Genomic DNA, 24,868 nt, shown 5'->3' with positions numbered 1-24,868 from the left:
GAACAATCTATCGTAAAACTATGAGGCATCTAATTACCAATTTTTATATCTTTGATCTCGAAACACCAAGCTTCTGCTGATTAGCAAGAGGTCATTCATGCGCTGGAGTTCCTTCTCCAATCTACAAAATTGCGTACATCGCGATATGTATTTCAGTCTCTTTCCTGACTAAATTATTTAGTTAAATACTCGAGTGATTATCTAATTATTGTAATTATTGTAATTATAAGTGAACTTTTCTATTTTCTTTTATCTTCAAAACTCACGATTTAAGAAAAACTCACGATTAAGAAAAATGATTTTCTATATTTTGTTAGAATATTTCAAATGAATTTCTTGATGCTTGGAAACTCGTTAGATACATTAAATAACACAAATATATATTTTAATAAGATTTTATTGAAGAAAATAATAAATATCGATTAATGTTTATAATTGAATAAAGATAAAAAAAGATAAAATATTTCAATTAAAATAAATATATTATTTCATTAATTATTATTTAAAATTAACATTAATTATTATTATTCAACAGAAAAAAAAGATAATTAATAAAATACAAAAAAATTTAATATTTAAAAAAAAATTAAATATTTAGTCAAAAATAAAAAGTATATATATATATATATATAAAGTAGAGTATAAATAGAAAACGTTATAATTATAAATATCAATTATTTAAGTATATTATTGTATAAAAATTCTTAATTAATTTTATCTTATTATATAAGTTATAAAAAATATCCTTTATATATATATATATATATATATATATATATATATACATTTATTTCCAAGCATCATTTTTAAAATCTTTTACAATACAAAAGTGTAAAAAAAAAGAAATAAAATAAATAAAAAATATACAATTAATTATTTCGAATCTATATATTTTCCAATAAGCAAAAAACAGACACAAGGAAGGGATAAAAGAATAAAATATATCATGCTATAAATTCACGCAGCCATGCTTGTTTAGCGAAGAAGCAGATTCTTAAAAAAAAAAAAAAAAAGAATAAATAAATAAATAAATAAATAGAAAAAAATAGAAAAAAATAGAAGAAAAGAAGTAAAAGAGAAAAAAAATTATCTAAAGTTAATTTATCCTTTTAAATCATGATGATCTGGTGATGTGCCTTTACATACCTGGAGTAGTATATCCGATACGATGTTTCTCTTTAGTTGGCTGACCTGCACTCTGTTGACCTATGGCTGTCGCAGGAGTACTTCCGGTTTCCTCGTTGGTTACTACTACCGAATCGTAACATGCAACAATGCAAAGCCAACGCACCAGACTTTCACTTAGTTAAACAGATCTGAACCCATATTGGCAACGAAACGTTTATGTCTATATTTTATTTAACAGTTTATGTTATATTCTTTTATTTTCATTATTATCATGTTATATTGTTATTACTGTGTTATCTGAAATATATTATATGAAAAGAATTGAAAAGCATCGCAAATTTATGATAAATTTGTAATAATGTTAATAAAAAATCCTTTAACATTCAAATTTGAATTCAAATGTTCAAAGAGAAGAATTTATGAAAGTTTTGATATGTCCTTTATTTTCATAGGTTAAATTGTAATTATAATTAATTATATTATACAATTAAATTGTAAAATATATTTTATTTAAAGTTGTAATGTAATGCAAATTATATTAATGTATAATAGATTCTCGTATATTTGATATTACAAATTTTTAGTTGAGATTTTTAAATAACTCCATTATATATTTGATTGTGCCAATATTTATATAATTACTACAATAAAGAAATAAGAAACGTAAATTAAATAAATATTGAAAATTGAATATTTGATAATATATAATATCGAAGTAAATACTTAAATTTATTTGTAGACTAAATTAAATTTTATAAATTTTATAAATAAATTATAATTAAGTGAAATTTTCTATAACAGCTTTCATGTCACGTCATGACATACAATAATATATAAATCTGATTTACGAAATATTTATTTTTATTCATATTTAGAACTTATTTCATTAATATATAATATAATAAAAAAAAAAAAGAATTCATTAAATTATGAAAGGAACTTTATTTTCTTCGAACAATACTTGGTCACTAGCTTTCATTTAATTCTACAAAAACTGGATGAGCTCAAGTGTAAAATCCTATTATATTCAACGGATTTATCTCCATATTCTCTACATTTTCCACTTTAACAATTTTCCATATAATCATATTTTTCTATTTAATAAGCAAATCGATATTTTAGATATCCAAGTTTTAATAATCGCAGAAATTAAAAAAAAAAATAAATGTTATTCTGTTTTTTCAATCAATTAAATTATTTAATTTTTTCAAAAAATAAATATAAATATAAATTTTGTTAATATTATATATAAAGTAAAATTATTATTATTATAAATTCTTATTTCAAACTAATCCTCTCAATAAAAGAAAATCATCTAAAAATGAATTGTATTATAATAAAATTTTTATTAATCGTTTTAAAAATGTGAAAATTTCGTGATATCTTGAAATAAATCATTAATCTTGAAAAATAGACGTACATAGAAAGTATAATAGAAATCAGAACGCATAAGAATAAATATTTCTGAGATATTTCTAGAAAACAAAGAAACTCAATATAATGGAGGAGTACGATTAAACCGTTTTAATCTTGAGTTATTGTATGCAGAACTAATCAATACAGGATGAAAAATTTTTCTTTTTACTCCGTTTATTTTTTTTAATTTATAGTTTCAATAGCGTGATATTCTTATTGAAAAAGAGGAAGATATATAATTTAAAATGCGATAAATATACATATAACAAAATAGCAAACAGCTATACAATGCTGCAAAATGTCAAATATGGCCAAATTATAAATGAAAAAAAAGAAAATTTTTGAACACACTTTCTACAAGTATCGAAAATGTTTAATTTAGTTTAACTCTTCTCGCAATGTTGGCAAGTCTCATTATATTAAATTAATGATTACATATTAATATATAATATTAATAAAAATGATTATTATAAAAGTTAAATACAATATTTCTATTCTTTAATTTTATAATATACAAGCAATGAATATCTAAATCTTGTATATTATAATAACTATGATATTAATTAAAAGTTTCTAGTTTCATTAAAATATTTTCTATAAATTTTTCTATTTATTCAAACTTAATATTACATATATTAATAGTGATATATTCTAAAAATAAAATTAAAATAAAAATATGATATCTTTTATGCTAATATCGTTCTTATAAAAATTCTGAAAATATAAATTTAATATACAATAGAAAAGCTACAAAGATATTTAAATTACATATCAACAACTACAGTATTCTCAATGAAAATAAATAAGTTTTCACTTTTGATTTGTAGAAAGTGTTTACTTTTTTTCAATTGCACAAAGTACTTCTTTTTCTAGCAAAAGCAAATTAAAAGGTAAATACTCGTCAAATGACACGATATAACGTTCCTTACCGTGTGCAATTTATTTCGACAGAAGGAATAATTAGACCGATTTCTAAAGTGGTCATAATGTTATTATACTTCTTTCGTTCTTTCTTCCTCTTCGTTACATCGTAATGGTTACATCGTATGAAGCATTGCAAACATTCGTATTTGCCAATCAAGATTCACGTGTTACAAAATCTACGATACTCAACGACAGAAGCAAGTTCACTTACCGGAATGAGGAGGAGCGAGGAGAGATCGACTAGAACTGAAGAAAGGTCGAAGGGATGGCTTGGGTGTGCTACTGACCGACATGGTGTCCAATTCTGGACCACTGTCGGACAAATCTTCCAGTTCATCGAACAGTTCTTCGATTTCCATCTCTGCGCCTTTAACAAATCCAGTTAACGACTCTATAAAATAATGAATAAGATGTTCGTGAAACGTGTGTACTATTTCTTTAGAATTTTTATATTTTTGGTGAAAGGGTAATACGTGACTTACCTGAAAGCTTCTGCCCGATTTCCTCTTGATCTTGATCCAAATCCTCAGATACCCTGAATCGCCTTTTCAGCAGAGCTATGAATTTTTGTTTTAAATTTCTTTGCTGCAAGAATAAACACGAATTTATTGAATATTGAGTTAAAATTATTACAATTTTGATTTTGGTAATAGTTGTAAGTAATCATTGCAAACTTGTGTTTCGAATAATACATTTAAATTTCTTTTTCTTTATTATATATATTAATAAATTCTATAATAGTTTGGTAATGGATTATAACAGCAATGATAACAACAATGATTAAACCTTATACTTTAATGTCATAAAAATGTATGTCAATAAAAATATATATATATATATTATCTCTTCTTAAATTTTTCAAAATTCTTTTGTTCTTTATTTTGAGACAGTAATTGAGACAGAAAATTATAATAAATAATATACAAATGATCAACAATTTCTACACGCTTTCTAAACATTACAAATCAAAAACTAGTTATCTTATCTTATCATTTATTTTTTAATTTCCTTGATTTATTATTTTTATTAACCTCTCATCAAAAACTGATAATTATTAAAAAAAATATCTTTAAAAACAAATAGAATTAGCGAGTATCAATTAGCCAGTAAACAAAGTACTACTATTGTACGTGATCTTTGCAACAATCAGGTATGAAAAGAAGCCACTCGATATAATAGACAGTTACACTTAGCAAAGCGGAACTAATTCCTTTCACATACCCTGGCATTCGTCGGAATCTTTCCCCGACTCTTCCGCCTGTGCATCTCGAGAGTCGGCTCGCTGTCGCTGCCTTCCGCCTCACCTTCTGAGCTGAACTCTTCCTCCTCGTCGCTATATTCGGGACAGAGCCTCTCATTCGGGTCGTTCAGTCTTTTGTCCTGGTCGACCGGCTGAGAGCTGAGCGCGACGACGCTCACGCGAGCCAGCGCGACCGAATGTCCGCCATATTTCTCAGCCTTGTCCGATACCAACTCCAATTCCAGGTCCATCTGCTTCTGGAGAACCTGTAAATACACGCAGGTGCAACAGAATGATGAGAAACGATTCGTTTCTTTTCTTTTCTTTTTTATTTTTTTTTTTGCAAAGTGGTACGGTGCCGAATGGGTTTGATTAAGGTGAACGAACCCCGTTCGTGTAGATGATTAGGTGAGAAGGAAATAGGGATACTGGAGAAATGAAGATTGAACGATTGATCTCCTTAGACTTGAAAGATAAATCTGTATTTATGACAGTATTAAGTCATTAGATTAAAAAACTCTTCTGGTTATTTCTTTTGTTCTTATTATTAATTTTTTAGAATATATTATTAAAAATATATATACGTAGACAAATAAATAATAAATAATTAAATTGTATAATATAAATATTGAATAAGAATAAATATATATGTATAAAATAAGATTTTTAATGCATTTTTATAAATTTTAATAATGTAACATAATTATGTTAATTAATGTAACATAAATTTTAATAATGTAACATATTAAACAAGAATATTAAATTAGATGCAACTCTTTTTTTATTCAAAATATTCATTCGTATATAGTTCCTGTATATCACAAGATATCTTGATTTAATCTAATGCATTGCATTTGCAATCCAATCTCTGGAGATTCAAACGCAGGTATAATAATAATGTAATGCTATATATGTACATCTCAAATTAAACGAGAGCCTTGTAGTAATGAATTGGAAGCAATAAATCAATCATTCAATCACAAATTATATTATTCTGTCATGAATTTTGATTAATTGTTATAATTTAATTTTTTATAATGAACTAACAAAATTTAACATATTTATTCTTATTCAACAATTTTTATTTTCCGCATACTTCTAATATAATTTATTCCAAATTATATTATTCACAGTATCTTTTTTAACAAATTCATTGAATTGATTATATTTGAATAAAGAATATTTATTTTCTCAAAAAACATACAATTTATTTAATTTTATTATAAAAATTGGAAAACTAATATCAACATGAAGTTTATATTACATTATATTGCATTAACACAAAAAATTATTATATTATGTACAGTATACAATTCCTTCAATTTAATTGAAAGTTTTTATTGCACGATCATAAAAATATAATGCATAAAAGAAAGTAAAAAATATAAAAAAGTCATATAATAACAGTTTTTTTTTACTATCATTAAATAATGTAATTCTATTAAATAATGAATAATTCAAGTATAAATTTTTACATTTATTTTTAAATTTTAAATGAAAGATTCTTGAATTCTACTAAATTGAAAGACAAGTTTCACGAGTTTCTTTTTTCTCTCTGTTATCACCTCATCCATCCCCTTACTAAACAAGCAAAATCCGACAGGACTCACCGCTGTGAAACTAACGACTAAACTAAATGTCAAGACCAACAACCAAATTGAGTGTTAACGCTACATAATCTGATTTTAATCCTCATTTGCCAAGAGGAAGTGCATCCCTATATCGAACAGTATGGTAGTAAAATCGATCCACTTACTTGAGCCATGTTGATCACTCCCTCAGCTAGAGTCTTGTATCCGAGCATCGTGCGATTTTTATAGCGTTTTCTCCTCTGAAGCTGTATCAGCAGTTTGTTGCCGTCCCTCTTGAGAAAATGTGGATACTGAAGAGCGAATTGGAGTTCGAGTTCAGTGTCCAGCATGCCACCGCTGGGGATGGCCATCTCGTTTGAACGTAGAGTTCTCTTCGAGCTCTGCATCTTCACCGCGATGCTGATCGAGGTTAAATCAGAGCCTAATGGCCGTAAAATCACCAGACGAGTCAGGGTCAAGGAGCACAACCTAAAGAAAATTTCAAAGATTTTTTTATTTTTATCTTAAGTTTAAATAATACATACGTTATCGGTATGTGTGCTTCTTTGAAACTGTTTGTTAAACATATTAATTATATAATTTTCAAGACAAAAGTGCAGTATGTAGTTTTACAATACAGAAATAGATTTCTCATATGAAAATTATTTATAGAATAGATAAGGAAAATTTAATCAATGATGAATGTCTTGAGTTGAAAGATTAATGAAAATTATAAGAAAATTAGAAGTTCTATTGAATTTTATGTATTTTTATCTTTTCTGCATAAGAAATATCAAAGTTTAATATATCTTTATCTGTGGCAATTAATTATTGCAAGCCATAAATGATGGAACTTATTAGAAATATACGATAAATCATTACTTTTATTATCTTAATAATTAATTTTTTATTATTAATACTTTTAGAGTAGATATAATTATTTAATGGATATTAAATAAAGTTAAAAATCTTAGAAATATAAATATAACTTTTTTCCTCATCTGAATCATTCTTATCAATTATTTATTTAATATCAGTAATTTCATGCATATTTTTCTATTTTTATTATTTTATTTACTTTTTATTATTTTTAATATCATGTTTTTATTCAAATTTGATTGCACATGCTATATAAATTTGTAAATTGCTATCATTTGAATACTCATATATATTGTATCTATACAAATATGGTTTTATATTATTAATATATGACAATATTTTATTAAATATCATTAATAGCGAACATAACACGAATTCTTTGAAAAACAAAATTATTTTTGAATATTCTAAATTCTATTCTATTTTTAATTCTAATTTATATTCATCTTGTGTAATAAAAATCATAAAAAAATCTTCATCATTATAATAAGAAATAAGGGTACAAAATAATATTAAATATTCCAAAATGAAATAATTCAAACTTGCAGTTGTAGTGACTAATCATTCAGCGATACAATAAACAAAGAGATGGAATGAATCATCAGAATTTATCGACTAACAAAGACATTCATCATAACGACAATGAGCCAAATCAGCAATACTTTATTGGAATATCGTATTGGACAAGGTTTGACGCTATTTGACGAGATTTATGGCGATTGACGGTGCTCGTTTTGAAGTGTTACAAGTGGACGTTTTATTGCCATTGGTAATCGAGGTCGTGCAGAATATTTAGAATGATTGATGCAAATTGTGAGATTTGAACAGAAAATGTAGGAAAAGAGGTTCTTTGTGAAATGAAAGTTTCACTGAACTTGTTCCTCTTTGCGACCGCGGGAACACACGAAATAATTGAAGTGTAAGATTTTAGTGAGACATTATTATCGCAGCAGTACGTATATGAACTGGAGTTTTTATTTGACTTGGAAAAATTATAAAATTAAAAAGTTGCAAACAATTGTAATTTTTTGGTTAAAAAATATTTCTAAAATTTCTAATTTAATTTTTTACTGAACTACTGTTAATTCAGAATTATATTATCTACAATTTATTTATATTTTGTAGTTGTAAAATATATATCATATTATAATCAATCAGGATTAATATCTTAAATAAAATCAATTTTAATTTTAATTTATTTTGATTTGCAAGAATATTTATATTGAAAGTTTTTTTGAGTTTTAAATAAAAGTTATTTTCTCAAATAAAATTACAAATATTTTATATTATTCAATGTATCTTCTTATTGTCTAGAATTTAATTTTGCCAAATGAAATTTTTGTCAATCTTCTATCGTTTTAAAGAAATAGCTTGACCCAGTTATGTGAAACACCTCGTATACTGCGCAACTCCATTTATCTGAATCCGCCAGGGAACAAAGAGTAACACATAACACTGGAGTTCACATAACAAGAATTAACTGACTCTTCTAACCTTTGATTTCTCGTTTAACCTTTTCAGAGACAAATTAAGATCTTCAAAGAAAGAAAATGAAAAAATAAACATTCTTTTAAGACCATTCTTTCGAAACCACATAAAATTTCGAATTCAAATTTTTCGAATCTGAAAAAAAATTAAATTTTAACTTATCTCTATCAATTATATTGAAATTTCCTTAAAATAAATATTCAATATCAATAAACATGTCCTGTTTCGATACATTTAAAATGAAGTTTAATCCATTGCTAAAATAAAACACTCTAACAATAAAAATATTTATTCGCATTTTATTTTCATTCTCGACTTTCATCCATTTTATTTCCACAATTTTTCAAAACCTCAATTGATCGATCGTCGAAAATTTATCGACGATTCCAAACCACATAATTTGGTGGTGGAACAAAGGTCCGTCCAAAATTTCGCGAGTCGCTTCTGCTTTTCAGAAACAAGGACGTTCCGTTTCTGAAACAAGGTCGAATCGAAACTCAAAGCAAAAATGGTGGCGCACAATGGTATCGATCAGACTGTACGTAGACAACGATAATAATCATGTCCGTTTAAAGACGTCACCGCGTATTGCCGTGTACTATGAAATATAGATCCAATGTACATACACACGTATACCGTATCCTTGCGGTATCTTCGTCATCAAAGACACGTTAGTCGTTACCCTTTGACACGAGCACGCCAGAGAACCGCGTTTTAATCGCTTTTACTGCCAAGAATCAGGTTAAAGCAAAAACGTTCGCGTTAACGAGAGCAACTTTTCGACTAGGATAAACGAGAAGTTGCGAGTCCTTGGATGGAATATTCTTGATGAAAGACGTGTTAGATTGTGCTGTCCATCAATTCGTTTCAGTTAAATTAAATTGAAAGTGACTATTAATAGATATGTAATATGATTTAAATAAGAAATTATACGTATAAGGATTTTTCTTTTTTAAAAATTATTTTCTGAATAAAATAATAGGATTTCTTAACAATTGTACATATATTTGATATAATATATCTTATATTTTAATAAATTTAATAAAAAAATTTTAATAAAATTTTACTTAACACAAAAATATTTGATATTTATTAATATTTATAAATAATATTGCGAAATTTATAAAATTTAAACGAGTTATTTGTAAAATCTATGAAATACAATATTTATAAAATCTTTTTTAAGAATTTGATAATAATTCCAAATATAACATTTTTTCATTAAAAGTACACATAGATTTTTCTTTATATGCAAGCAATTTATAAAACGCAGTAAAAAGAAATATTCGTGATATAAAACAACGATTAGTGTACAGTTCACGAATTACTTAGATAATGTTTGCATACATAAAATGGAAAAGTCTAAAATAGTATCATTTACTCGAACGTAATAGTTACAGTTATAGCTAAAAACTACCAGTGTTCAATCGATATTCCATTTCTTGTCTTACCATTTGCAATTCTTTGCTATTTTTCCTCGTATTATGCGAACGCTTGATCTCTTCGTTTCTTCCATAATTCTACAAATCAATAGCACTTCAAAACATCTATTCACTCCTCTTATTACACTAAGTAAAATTTTATTTTTCTCTTATGTTTTCACAATATGGATTATATCGAATAATTGCGGTTAAAAATGATGAAAAATAATCTGAATATTTATCAAAATAAAGAAAAATTCATCACTTATAAAAACGTACGATAACACAATTATTTTTTTAAAAAAATCATCTGAAAAAATAGATTGAAGTATAAACTTTAATAAAGTAAGCCACTTTCTATATTAAAATAAAAAATACAAAAAAAACTTTGTTTCAAAATCAAAGTCGCATTATTTTTTATCTTGCGTATGTATTATAATAATTTATTTCGATTCATATATATAATTTAATCCAAATCGAATTTCATCTTCATATTCACTCAACACAAGAAACATTTATTTCTTCTCACAATTTCAATCCATTGAATAATAATCTCACACGATTCAAAATAAAATCACTTCTCAATGCCTCGATATTCCCCGAAAATATGTACGAAAATAATCAAAAACACGATTAATCTTCCATACGATATTTCAAATCGGACGCAACAACCTTAGTCGACTCGATTAGCCGCAGCTGACTGTGCAAACGACGAAAACCATAGGAAACGGGAGCGTAATTCTCGAGGAACCCCTTCGCTACAAGCGAGGGAGGAAGGTAGTTATTTTTATTTATGGAAAGCTTCCCTCCACGGTTCGGGGGCGAAAGCGCTAACTATAGATCCACGGTTTATAACTACAGGTGGTGTTTCAGTTTCTCTTTACGTCTTCGCCTAGCACGACCACTATACGAGCATGATTGTCGGTGAGCTGGACAGAGACACTGCGAACCATTTCTTCTTTTTTTCTTTTCTTTTCCTTTTTTTTTTTCTTATCTATCGACCAATCACGAATCGACGGGGGTGGAATAAATAGAAAGCAGACATGGAACAGGAATGACTGATGTGTGGAGAAGATCGATAAAGGAATGGCAATATTGAAGGTAAGAAGATAAAATGATTGGAAAAAGGAAAAATTCCGTTCAACCAATAGTATCGCCATTGAATTTTTATTATATCTATTATAGTTTTTGAGATATGCGTGTAGGATATGTAACGTGTAAAAAATGAAAAAAGAATATTATTATTTTGATATATCTATCTTTAGAAAGATATTTATTTTTTTTTATTTTTAATTTTTATGAATTATTGTAAATCTTTTGACTTTTTTGAATTTTTTAAGAATATAAATCAACATTTTTAGAAAGCTATTATGAATTGCTAGTAATTTTTTACAATTTTTTATTCTCTCCTATTGTGAGAGATAAGAATACGTTGAATAAAAGAGAAATGTGAAGATTGAGAAACAGATATGATACTAAGGGACGTGGATATAATAAAGTGACGTCGAAATGAAATCGTTTGCTGTATTTTTTTTTCCCCCTTTTGAAATATGTACGATAAAATATTACGAACAAATTGTTGATGATGAGAGATCTTATTTTCAAGATATAATTTTGAAACATGAAACTAACTTACGAAGGAAATAATATGTAATATGTAATTTATAAATTCTTAATAGAAATTGTTGAAAATACAGAAAATATATATAATAAAATATAAATTACACTCGATTAATTTTAATTAATAGAAATCATCCAAATATAATTAATCCCAAATTTAATTAAGGATTTTTACCGCCCATATCGAAATCTAATTTCGAAAGGTCAAAAGTTTGCACAGAAATAGTTTTAAGCTCCAGACAATATTGTGGAGCCTTCGTGTTCCACAATAGACTCCAAAATATAGAATTAATAAAAGTAAGAAATAAGTAAAAATTAATTTTCGAACATATAACAAATTTATGGTGATAAATTAACATGGTGTTCTATTGCAAAGGGGGTGCAATTCTACGAATCATGTCGTATGTAGCACGAACGCATTGAATTCACCCTCTTTTGTCGCACGATGTCATTCATTATGCAATACACTTTCTACCCCCGTTGGTAATTTTGTATTATTAACGCGAATTATTGATCCTGATCGCCTATCGCAACTTTGATGGAAAAAAAATGACGTATTCGTGCGATATCAAGCATTTTCTGTCAAAGGAATATGTAAATGCACTATCGTCCATAAGCATTTGGATATATTTCGTGGATAAAAAAATTAGAAAACTTATATTGTGCTCTAATTTAAATATTATAATATATATAAATTAAATATTCTTAAATAAAATGATTTTCAATTTATATTATTGATATATAATATAATTTCTCGAGCCTATTTAAAGTTGAAGATTGATTATTTTGCATTATTTTTAGGATAAAATGAAAGTGATAAAATATTTATAAACAGTATTGCATAGTTGTTACTGTTGCCGTGATTCTTATTATACGATCTTTCACGTACGCTCTTCTTGTTTTTAAACTTTTAAAATTTAAGTTTTTAAATTTGTAACTTTTAAGATTTTAAATAAATCTTTTTTAACATAATCAAAGTTTTGTTAATATTATATTGTTCGATGTTATAATTTAATATTTTTACATTCTGTAAAAAATTTTATATTCAATTTAAATATTATTTATTTAATATCATATATTATTTTAACTAGTCGTTTACATTAAATTAATATTATATTTCAAGGTTTTTTTTTTATATTGATAATAGTGTATGTTAAAATTGTTTCTTTAAAAAATTGCTTTTGATAAAACTACCATGAATCATCGATGATTCATAGTATGAAACAATATTGGTTGGAGTATGTATCCTGCCGAGTGAGGAAAAAATGCGATAGAAAATCAAAGAAAAAATATTGAAGTACATTATTAATATATTTTGAAATTGTTATGAATATTATCAAAGATAACATTATTATCGAATATAATACGATAAAAATATCGCAATACTCTAATGACATGCTAAAAATATAATAACAAATTAAATCAAATTATACTCAAATTTAGTTTTACAAAATATAAATAAAAAATATTTTAATTTTATATTATACTTTTTTATTCATTTTAAAATATCAATGAATTTAAAATACAAGAAAACTAAATATTACTTAAAAAAAAAATAAAAAATATATCTAATAAAATACAAAAATTAAAACTTCAAAATCTTTTCAATCTTTCAAAAAAAATTTATCTGATAAAAATTGACTTTTAATTTTGATTAATCTAAAGAGATCATAAATAACGTTATTAAAAAATAATGACGTAATTTTTATCGTTCCATTCTATGCTAATAATACAATACTTGTTATTAATTCTTTTAAAACTAAGATTTTAATCAGATTTCACACCAATATCAACATTTCAATAAAAACATGCATCTACAGCCTACAAATCAATTAATTTAAAAACCAAAAATAAGCGAATGATTAACATTTGATTAAATTATAATAATCCATTCTTAATCTTCTCCTCTTATATAAATATATAATGCTTTGAATCTCAATGCTTATCATAGCAAATAAGGAAAAAAAATAGATAAACAGTAGTAAATAATATCTTAATTTCATAAGATAAAAAAAAAATTATATAATAAAGAAATTGCATTTTGTAAAAATTTCATTCTTCATGAAAGTTTTCAATTAAAATAAGTTGAATTAATTTATTAATAAACTAATATTATCAGGAACTATTTATATATTTTTTTTTTAATTAAAATATCTGTTCGCTCGAAAAAGTTTGAAAAAACTAAAGTTTTATCTTTGTGTTATACACAAATAAATTAAACTTGATCTAGATCTTTATACAGTATAAGAGTCTGAATCCAATCCAGTTTTATTATTATTATTTTCACAAAGATAATCGAAAATCAGAAAGTGAAACTTTCTTCATTATTTTTCTTTCTAGCAATATTTCTTCGAAGTATCAAGAATAATGATCATGCCATTGAACGACATATCGCATCTATCTTACTTTCTCTAAACTCTACATGTATTTATTCTCCCCCTTTCGATTGTAGATTCGACTCAATCCTCAAATATCCATAACAAAAAATCGAAATTATTATTAAAACCTTCATCTAAAAACCTGTAACAAGCTTAAAGTTAATACAAATAAGAGTGTTCGAACGTGTGTACACGCGAAAGAGAGGTCAGCTTTCCACCAATATCTCGGTCGTAGGACAACTTTATGGAGGATCGATCGTATGGGATCGATTTGGAGCGCGTTGGCGTGCATCATTGCGGCGAAATCGGGCGTAAAACACATTTCTCGTGGGCATCGACCGACGAGAGAAGCCGTGTATACACACACGCGGCTCGCGTGTGTCGCATGAATCACCGAACGTTGTCGACTGATGAATGAGCTCCACGTTAAGTGCCCCGTGCACCCCTCCGCCCACCTTCACTCGGCCATCCACCCCCGCCGTCTCCGAGCCAGAGGCGGACAGCCACACGATTCGCGTACGCATCTTGACCTCGCTGCACCCTTCCTTTCTCAACGATGTCTCTAATCCCCGGGATTAACGATACTATACTTTTTCTTTCTCTTTGAAGATTTTTCAGTGTTTGCGGCATTGCAAATAATGTGGAGGATTATAATGTGGAGGAGAATGTTTTTAGCAAATGTTTAAGATAAAATGATGCACATATTCTTGATTTTATTGTGATTGTGTGATTTGTTGTTTGCCAGGTGTTGTTTGATTTTATGTTTTATATATATACATTGAATCTGCTGTAACAAGAATAATAATACTATATACCAATTTTTTTTATAATTCTAATTCAAAATACCTATGACGACTTGGTTTTCTCGAAACCAATTCTATTTTTGTATTTTATTACTTTAACAATCATTATTTCACTTTACTCAGATACATCTCAAAGTCCATCTTTTTCTTCTTTTTCAAATAAATTTAATTCTTCCTGTTTCTGTATTAGGATCATTTGAATTTTTCTATTTTAAAAGTTTCCTTCCTTTGTTATATAAATCCCAATAGTATAATATTTATATATAAAAATAATTTTTTATAATTTTTTTTTTGATAAAAAATAAGTTTACTTGTTCTTCAATATGTGCATATGTATACTTTGAAACGATGCGTGAGATGATTAAAGTCTAATACAGTTTATTATTTTCTCTGAAAGTTTATTTATTGCTTGTTTGCTTATTTTCCATTATGAACGCAATTTCAAAACTGTTGAATGTTTTAACATAATACATTTTCAAATCAAAATGTATTTTAACAAAAAATAATAACATAATATAATATTTGCATAAAACTGATAAATTTGTTTTCATTAGAATAATAAATAAAAGAAATTTTCATAATAAAAAGTGAATAAACTATATATTATTCTATAAAATGATACAAAATCAAATTTAAATAAAAGTTATTGAAAAAAATATTCTATATCTCTTCTATTTAACATTTTCTAATCAATCTGCTAATCAATATATGTTTGCTTTTGCATGAAAGAGTCAGTCAATAGCGTTTTATCTAAGTATTATAACATCTTTACATGAATATTTATTATTCGTGACAAGAATGAACATTGTTAAGACGAATAAATATCTTAAAATTTGAATATCAATATTAAAGGGCAAATACTTATTACTTATTTAAACTATGTTCGACGAATTTAATTATGCATAAATATTCGATAATAAATATTCATGAAAATTAACAACTATTCATTATGACAGGTATGGAGTTGGCGTAACGAGAGTTGAAATAAAATTTATAATTTGGCGACCTAGTTTTTGAGGGAAAAGCTAGAAATTAACATCGATACGATCTGATTCAAATATTAAGAACTACATTTATTTAATTTTATTTTTAATATAATTATTCTTCTTCTGTTAAAAATAAATGTATTATATAAAGTTTGACTTTGTAATAAGTATCTGTTTGTTTATAATATATTATGTATTCTCTATGATATATATATGTTATGATATATATATATATATGTTATAACATTGTAATATATGTTACAATGTTATAATATTGTAACATATAAACATATATTTATTATACATATCTACATGTATGTTTCCTTTCAATAATAATTTTCAAAGAAACTTTATTATGGAGCAACTTTATTATTTATATAATATAATTTAAGATAAAACAATACTGCAAATAAGAAATGGAATAAAAATATTTAAATAATTATTTTTGCCTCGACGCCCAGTGTTCATAGCAAATTCAAATGTAATACGACATTTAAATATTAATATGTATAACTGTACATCAGAACAAAAAAAAATTTCAAACAAGTTGAGAGAAATATCAAAATGAAATATTTGTATAAGCAAATATTATTTGAAAATACAATTCTATTTACAGTAGTATATATACAGTAATTTATAATATATATATATATTAAAATTCAACATAAATAAATAGATATTATTTTTCATTTCTTATTTCTATTATTTCATCGATAATAAATTTCTTATATATTATATTATATACAATAATATAACTTCAATTACGTAGTACTATAATAATGCAAAACTTAAAAAATGCTTATTTGAAGTAGCATTATTTAAAATACCATTTCTTTTTATATTATAATGAAATACTTATTTCAAAATAATATTTGTATAAGTTATAAATTTAAAATATCTGTATATTTGAAATATTATTTTTTCATTATTTAAATTTTGAAAAAAATTTATTTGCAAAATTCAATATAGAATTAAAGAAAAGAAAATAAACATATGAATTTAGTAATCTAGTGATGTTGTGGTACATTGAAATAAATGGATATAGCGAGGAATACTTAAAAATGCATACAAAATGGATACACAGAGATAATCTCGGATATGTGATATATTTCGAAGAATGGATTTCTGTTGATCATTGTTTCGCCTATAATTTAATTACGAAATGGTAATCAGATGCAGTGTTGACACAATTCTATTAGAATCGATCATTGTTCCGTGCATGCAAAATTCGATTATGACGTGGATAGTGATCTTTTGCACGCTAGACAGAGTTTTATGAATTCTGGCAAATTCTGATATGATGATAATCCTATTCTCATATAAAATTCTATCGTGAAATTATAATAATATTTGTCACACATCTATTCTATCTGTTCCATCGATATTGTACTAACCAATCGGAAATAAATTTACTTTGAATTTTAATAAAGCTGAAAGACTTTTCGTAGGTATTAAAATTTAACATATTTTACGATTTCAAAAGTTTCTTCGAGTTAAAATTAAAATTAAAAATGATAAATCAAACTTAAATTTTGTGTCAAATAAAAGTGAAATAAATTTTACAAATATTAAAATTTAGGAAATTTTATGATTTCAAATATGTAAACTTTATCTGTGATATTATTTTTTTGATCAAAATTATATTATATTAATTATTTTAGCTAATATATTTTACTTTTACTATATAATAAAAAAATAATAATAATGTGTAGCATATGTTATCTCATCTTTTCATTTAATATCTAGCAAGTTTCGCAAAGAAAACTGTGAATAAAGTACTTACTTACGTTCAATATGAAGAAAAAAAGAACAAAGTAATAATTTTAAACTGCACGAGAATTTTCGTTAACGAAGTTCGTGTCCTATCTTTTTTATCGCCATATTCTGTTGATCGATATTCTTCAACTTCAACGATAAATTTATCATTATTGGTTTTTCGTAAAAAGAAAAATGGAATCGCGAAAAAACTCGTCGACACAATAGTCTTTTTAAACGAACAGAACAATTTTAAGTTTCCATATGATTCGTAATTTTGATATCGTTCAGATTCTAATATCATCTACCTGTGAATTCATTATCTATCTGTAACAAGAGCATAATAATATTGAATTAGCATATTTTTTTTTTAAATTATTCTACAATTAATGCAATTAAATATTTACTCATTTTTTAAAATTAAAATATGAAAGAACATGTATTATAAATTTTCTTCTTAATCTATTTAATATAAACTTTATACTGTATCCATCCGCAGAACCACGAAACATTTCACTCATTAATATTCATTAATTTATCACAAAGTTTAAATTGGATACTGCAATTTTAATTAACAAACGAGTAAATATGTATTTTTATGAATCATAGAATGTAAAAAAAAAAAAGAAATGTTTCGCAGCAATTGATGATTTCATACACGTTTGATCTACCTTAATACCGTTACATCGATAGGACCATGTTCCTATCTCGGTTGCATGTTCCACTAATCTGCTTTGATATTGTCACAGATATTCTATGTACTTTTTAGTACCAGTAAAGATAACATAATTCCTTTATCGATTTCTTGACATTTTTATAATAGAACGTATTTCTAGGCAAATAACGTAGGCAAAAACTTATTTTTAAATTAAATAGAAAATAATTCTATGTTAGTAATTATTTTAATTAGTTTTCCTAAACTTGTTACTTTTTAAGAAATAGATTCTGTAATGTAATTAAATAAATCTCCAATTTTCAACTTTCCAACTTCCTTCCATTTCTCCAAATGCTACATCTCTTATTTTTCTTTCTCTCAATTCCTTCCTTCCTTCCTTCCAATCTGTTCGAAAATTCATACTTAATCCATGTTAATTATCTCAAATAATTCATGCAAATCCCAAATCACATATCCTCAAATCCACCGTATATCATCAATTATCGATCTAACGTGTTAAACCATTGACCACTGATTTCCGGTTAATCAAAGGACAAAGTGCACAGAAGGTGTGGATTTCCCTTGAATACCGAACAAATTTAAACGGTATAGGCTCGGTTAAGCGATATGCTAACGAGATACGATAATTATTAAAAGTAATGTAAATGCCTACTCGTATAAGTGACGAGGTTAGACTTAAACCGCGAATCCTGTTATTAGGGGCCACTTAGGCGAATGTGCGCGTGTTATGTAAATCGTTGATATAATTAAGGGATTTGGAAGCAAATTACTGTGAATCATAGATTGTGTGGGCATTATCAGATACGTCAGATACAGGCGCAATCAAATACATCGAATAGATAACAACGCATCGTGGAATGGAATCATACACTGGTTCGGATAATACTTGTTTGATTGACAAATGTTTTAGCGCAGGAAAATCGTTTAAACGAGTAATAGACTCGGAGCTATGAAATTCTGACGATAAAATAAAATTGAATAACTGATAAAATCTGATTTGTAATTATTACTATAATATATATATATATTTTCTATCATCTTTAATTATTTTTCCATTATTATTTGATATTTTAAATTTCTTATTCATTTCAAATGAAACGAAAAAATTGCTATTTTCGATTAGCTTGGATTTGATTCAAGTATCATTTTCAAATATCTTATTTTAAATCTCGTGGGAGAAAAAGAAGGAGTAATGGTGGATCAAGCAATATAGGAAAAAATTTCTTGATCTGAGATATGAGAGATATCACGACTGTGATTTTATATGTAGATATCATTTTTATTATATTATAGAATTTGGTTAGATATTTCAGGCTAGATATTATGATTCAATAGATTTTATATTTTATTCTATCATCAATAAATAAAGAAATAAAAAAAAAAAAATAAAGACACAAAAAATTGAAATTAAATAACAAGTAATAAATAATAATAAATAAAATATGTTTCATTTAAATATCATAATTAGGTTAAATATTATCTATGCGATAACGAATAAATTTATCTTATTACAATCGAACATTTGTAACTTTCTGTTTAATCTCTTGTAGGTTTAATCATTAACAAATCAAAATACGAACATATTTTAACTCGACTTATTTATCACATATTTAATTTTATTTCTGTCGTACGAATTCAAAATAGTTCGGCCTTCACACATGAAGTTTATCTGCTAATATAAGCCAAACTACTATCGTACTACAACTCGAACTAATTATATGTCGTGACCTGTTGGTAATCAACCATTTCATCCTACATGTTTCCTTTCCTTAAAATCGTATCGAATGTTTGAAAACAAAATACGATACATAAATCATTCATCTCTTCGTTCATTAAACTTTCTTATTGGAAACAAGATTTATAATTCTAAAATAAATGATTATAAATAACTTTGTTTGAACTATGTGATATATAATTTCATTGCAAATATAATTCAGTATTCGTGTATTTCACCTTCGAAAATATATCGATCTTTTTCAAGGCTATCTGTACATTGGCATCTTTCCTCGAGAAAATCTATGCCAAAATATCGCTTAAAAGAAACTACAAAGTTGGCGTTGGTGTCACCCATTTCTACTATCAGAAATAAACCAAATTTTCGTTATTAAATTGTGCAATGCATTAATTTAACTTTCAACTAATTAAATTTCAACAAACTAACAAACTAAACCAAACGTTGAACAACTTCAATCTTCGCCATCTATTCTGTGTAACATTTTTCATTATTTTCTCATTATTCGCATCCAAATTGCATTCGAAATAATTATTGTTCTCTTCTATTGTTTTCCCTCGTTTGATAATGTTGCTCGTTCGCGTTAATTTCTCTGTTACGAAACAAGCAATTATCTCGGTTCGAAGGCGGTTTCTATTATCTGTGTTCGCATGTAATTTTCGTTTAAACAGGAAATATAATTTCTTTGCACAAAAATACGAATTTTCCAAAAATATTGTAATTATAGTTTGAAATATATTTTATTTTCGGAATCTTTAAAAATTTGTTTCAAGATTTTACGTACACTTTATATCAATATTCAGAAAATTTCCATAAATTCTATATAATAATACAGTAATTGATAATAAATAAAATAAAGGAAAATAAATTCGTATAAACTCAATTTTCTAAGTCAATCGATAAATTAACATATATTTGAAAATATATACAAAATGTACTTGGTTCAAATCTTCTTCATTTAAATTTAATCTTCTTCCTTTTGCTAATATTTTGTTGCCAATTTCGATTGATAATTTGAAATATATAAGATTTCAATTTTTTTTAAGAAGACGACTTTAAGAAAAAGAATCATAAGAATCTTGTAATAACCAAATATATATACACATACCACAATTTGCATGTAGTATGATTTCAAAAGACGACTTCCACGCCTTCACACATACTTATCAGATCCATATTCTTTGACACCGTATACGTGACAGTAATGGCGAACGTGTCGCGCTACTCATATATCTCCTGTTCGATCTCAAAGCTTTCAACCCTCGCGACACGCTAATACGCCATCTTCCTTTTCGTCTCGTTTTCGAGTGTCATACGTGTCGTCTTTTGTTCCCTCGTCCTAGCGTGCAATCGTTAAAATAATCTACACAAGGATGCAAAGTCTGGAATCCGTGTTTCCCATTATGAGATATCTCACGTGAACGTTAAATCTACGAATATTGAATTAATTCGAGCCGCATACACGAGTCATCGACGATCGAAATTGCAAAATCGTGCAAATTATCGTGCAAAAGATTGTCAACAGAACGGAAGATTGCATGCGATTGATTGGGGAGATGTACATACTGTACTGTTATTTATCATTCACCAGATAAAAAAAAAAAAAGAGAAACAAAGAAAAATAAATGATGATGTTAATAATATAATAATGATAATAACATAATAAGTTAATTTCATGATGTCGCTGTTTGTCTTGTTATTAATTTCCTTGATCAGTATAATTTTAATAATAAGAGAGATTGTATTTTTTTTTATTTTTTAAATAATATAAATGAAATTCTATGTAATCGAATAGAAAATTACTGTATTTTTTCTATTTCGTCAATTTTTTTCTCGTTATCTAAATTATACTGTATCATTAGATAAATTATATAATTTAAGACAAATATTATTATGGAATAATAAGAGTCTCATTATTTTGTTTCGTTTGAATTATCGATTGCTTCTTGTTATAATTCTGTATAAAGCAAATTCCTAATTTATATCTTTTTTTTTTTTATATGATACTTTATAATGAAAAGTACATATTTTTTTTTATTCACAAAATATTGAGATTAATTTTTGATCATTGTAATAATTTTATACAAAATATTAATTATATTGATATAGCAAAGAAATTGAAGTCAAAAAAAAGTTTAAAATGTCGATGAAGCTTATTTGTTCTTTGATTTCTCTAAAAAATAAAATTTTTCTGATAGAATTATTTTCAAAAATCTCTGCTGATTAATAAATTTCATCATATAACCTTAATATCATATACTTATAAAAGTTCGTGATTCCATGTTTTATTTTCTGCTAATCTCGTAACCAATCTGTTTACTCGTGAATATATTAACGTATATTTTCCACAAACGACTTTGCTCCGTGTAACGAGTCAATCCCATCGAGAATTAATTAAAATCGAAGATTTCAATTCTATATTCAGAGTTAATGCCCTCGATTTATCCTTTCCACTTTGCCCTCCGGTCTTTAAAACGCAGATTTACGAGATTAATAACAACTTCAGCTTCGTCGAATAAATTCAGTTGAATGCAAATCGCGATTAAGCATTTTTATTACGCGCGTTTTTTATTCTCTTTGTCGGGAATAATAATTGAAATAATAATATAAATAATTCACGTTCACGCTCAAGCGTTCAACTTTGATTGAATTCGTGTAAGTGAATAGGTTTCGATATACAAATTGAAATTAAGATTTAAATTACAATGTTGAATATTTTCTCTCGTTGCGTTTTATCGTTAACAGATGAAAATTTTTACATTTAATTGAGAAACATGTTTTTTTTTTTTATTAGACGTGAAGAGTTTGTGAAAATATGTTGAGATACAATCGAGAAGTATTTATTCCGTTTATAATCAATATTGGCATGTATGATTAAATATAAATCATAATTAAGCAATTTTATTTCCGTCGCTAATTATTTCAAGTGTTTTATTTTCAATCAAGAATCTTGATTGAATGATCAAATTTTACATTTCAATTTACTCTGTTTCTCCCTACAGCGATGATACTTATATCAGAATATCAATTTCCTTGAATAATTTTAATTCAAGATTAATGTTTGTATTGAAATCATGAGATGTATATTTAAAATTTAAAAAAGAATTACTTTAAATAATTATATTACAATTTAATCATTTTATTTCTTCAAGATTAAAATTTAGTAATTAATTTTAAATATATAACATATATTTTTAGAAAAGATTTTTTCTGAATTGAAATTTACAATAGTGCTAATATGGATTAAATTTCATAATATAATTATTTTTAAGAATCTCATCTTTATTTTATGTTTCATTTCTAAAAAATAGAAATCTATATTTAAATATAAAATAATGTTTTATAATATTAATTAATTTCTTCTTATTCTTATTTTTTATGTTCTTCGATGATTTTAACGAAAAGAAATTAATATTTTTTCGTGATAATTTAAAAAACGATACTATAAGTATTATTATAAAAAATGTATCTTGCTTATAAATTCACAATGCAAATACAAAGATTCTTATATTTGTATCTATTATTATTTAAAAATTAACAATCACTTTTACATGTAATAATAAAAGTTGACAGTAAATCACAATTTTAATATCTGTACAAATAGAATTCATTTAATCACTCACTTCTGCAACTATATACTTTCTTTCTCCTTTGCTCTCTTCTTTTTCTTTCTTATACCACATCAAACAAATTGAAATTAATTTCCGATTACTCGCACAACGAATCTATATTCCATTCTCAAAAACACGCTAAGCACGAAACAAAATATGTGGTACTATATAGTAGTACACGTTGTGAAAGAGAATGAGACTCGTGTCGCAACAACGAATTTTCACAATGCACGTCGAAATGCTCGAGGATGCAACGATGCACCTGTACATTCACGAAGCATATCACGAGGCATTGTGCATGCTCGTAAACAATACGCGGTTCGTTTCGTATAAAAGGTACGAAAATAGCGGCTTCATTGATGATTTCTATCTATTTTTATTTTTTCAGTTCTTACTTTTTTAAAGGCTAAATTATTTAAAAAATTCTATGAAAAATAATATATTAAATGCAAAATATAAAAATTCATATTAATAGAAAATATATTTGTTTTTTTATTTATCATTTTCAAAAGTCAGACTATGTCACAAACAATGAAAAATTAAAGAATAGTATTGACTTTTGACTTTTTTTTTTATCTTTCTTCTTTTAAGAATCTCCATTTTAAGAAATAAAAAAATTCTATGAAAATTATATTATATATGAAATATAAAAGATGTATATGCTATAAGCAAAAAATATATTTTGTACATTTTATTTAAATGTTATTCCATTTATTTTCCTCTTTTCCTTTAGACGTCTGAAATTGTAAAACTTCATATTTATTTATAAATCCATAAAATTGGAATAACGAAATGAAATTCCTTTTAAATAAAACATTAATGAATACTATCGAAGAATCTCAACAATTCAGTCAGGAAAAGAAAATATACAAATGGGAAAAAATAGTAACATATTAACATATTAAATACAATATATTAAACATATTAAATACGTAGCACTCACAACTCACATTCGTAATGTGTAACGTAAAAATACCAGTTCATTCATGGCTTCTGTTTATTTTAGTTTGCAAAGCCAGCAAAAATCCCTTTTACAAATTAATGTCTACAAATTAATAAGGCTTCTTACAGTATATAAATATAGTAGTTATTTTAAACAGAAAGAAATTAATATATGAAAGTTCATTCTTTATATATAAAACTGACATAATTCTCTTTCTTTCTCTTTCTATATATAATTTCGATTTTCTTAAATCGAAAGATTAATTTATTTTGAATTAAATTATTTATAAAATTACCG

At 25.7% G+C, this 24,868-nt stretch overlaps 1 protein-coding gene across 3 annotated transcripts in view; it reads right to left on the bottom strand.

Annotated features, from left to right (window-relative positions):
• The window catches only part of LOC122710954 (phosphofurin acidic cluster sorting protein 2), a 71,394-nt gene that overhangs the window by 9,935 nt on the left and 36,591 nt on the right, over positions 1–24,868 (bottom strand). The window contains exons 2-6 of one of the 3 annotated variants that reach the window (XM_043929223.1): positions 6,465–6,768; positions 4,690–4,974; positions 3,951–4,053; positions 3,680–3,859; positions 1,147–1,251 (exon numbers count right to left, since the gene is read on the bottom strand). In XM_043929223.1, coding sequence (XP_043785158.1) covers positions 1,147–1,251; positions 3,680–3,859; positions 3,951–4,053; positions 4,690–4,974; positions 6,465–6,768 — 977 coding nt within the window. The remainder of the gene's footprint in view (positions 1–1,146; positions 1,252–3,679; positions 3,860–3,950; positions 4,054–4,689; positions 4,975–6,464; positions 6,769–24,868) is intronic. The other 2 variants (XM_043929224.1, XM_043929225.1) reach the window with 2 other exon arrangements.

Source organism: Apis laboriosa, unplaced genomic scaffold (assembly GCF_014066325.1).
Source record: "Apis laboriosa isolate Shangri-la unplaced genomic scaffold, ASM1406632v1 scaffold167_cov148, whole genome shotgun sequence".
In the NCBI taxonomy this organism is placed as follows: domain Eukaryota; kingdom Metazoa; phylum Arthropoda; class Insecta; order Hymenoptera; family Apidae; genus Apis; species Apis laboriosa.
Note: the sequence above shows the minus strand (reverse complement) of the source record. Positions and strands in the feature narration are given on the sequence as shown.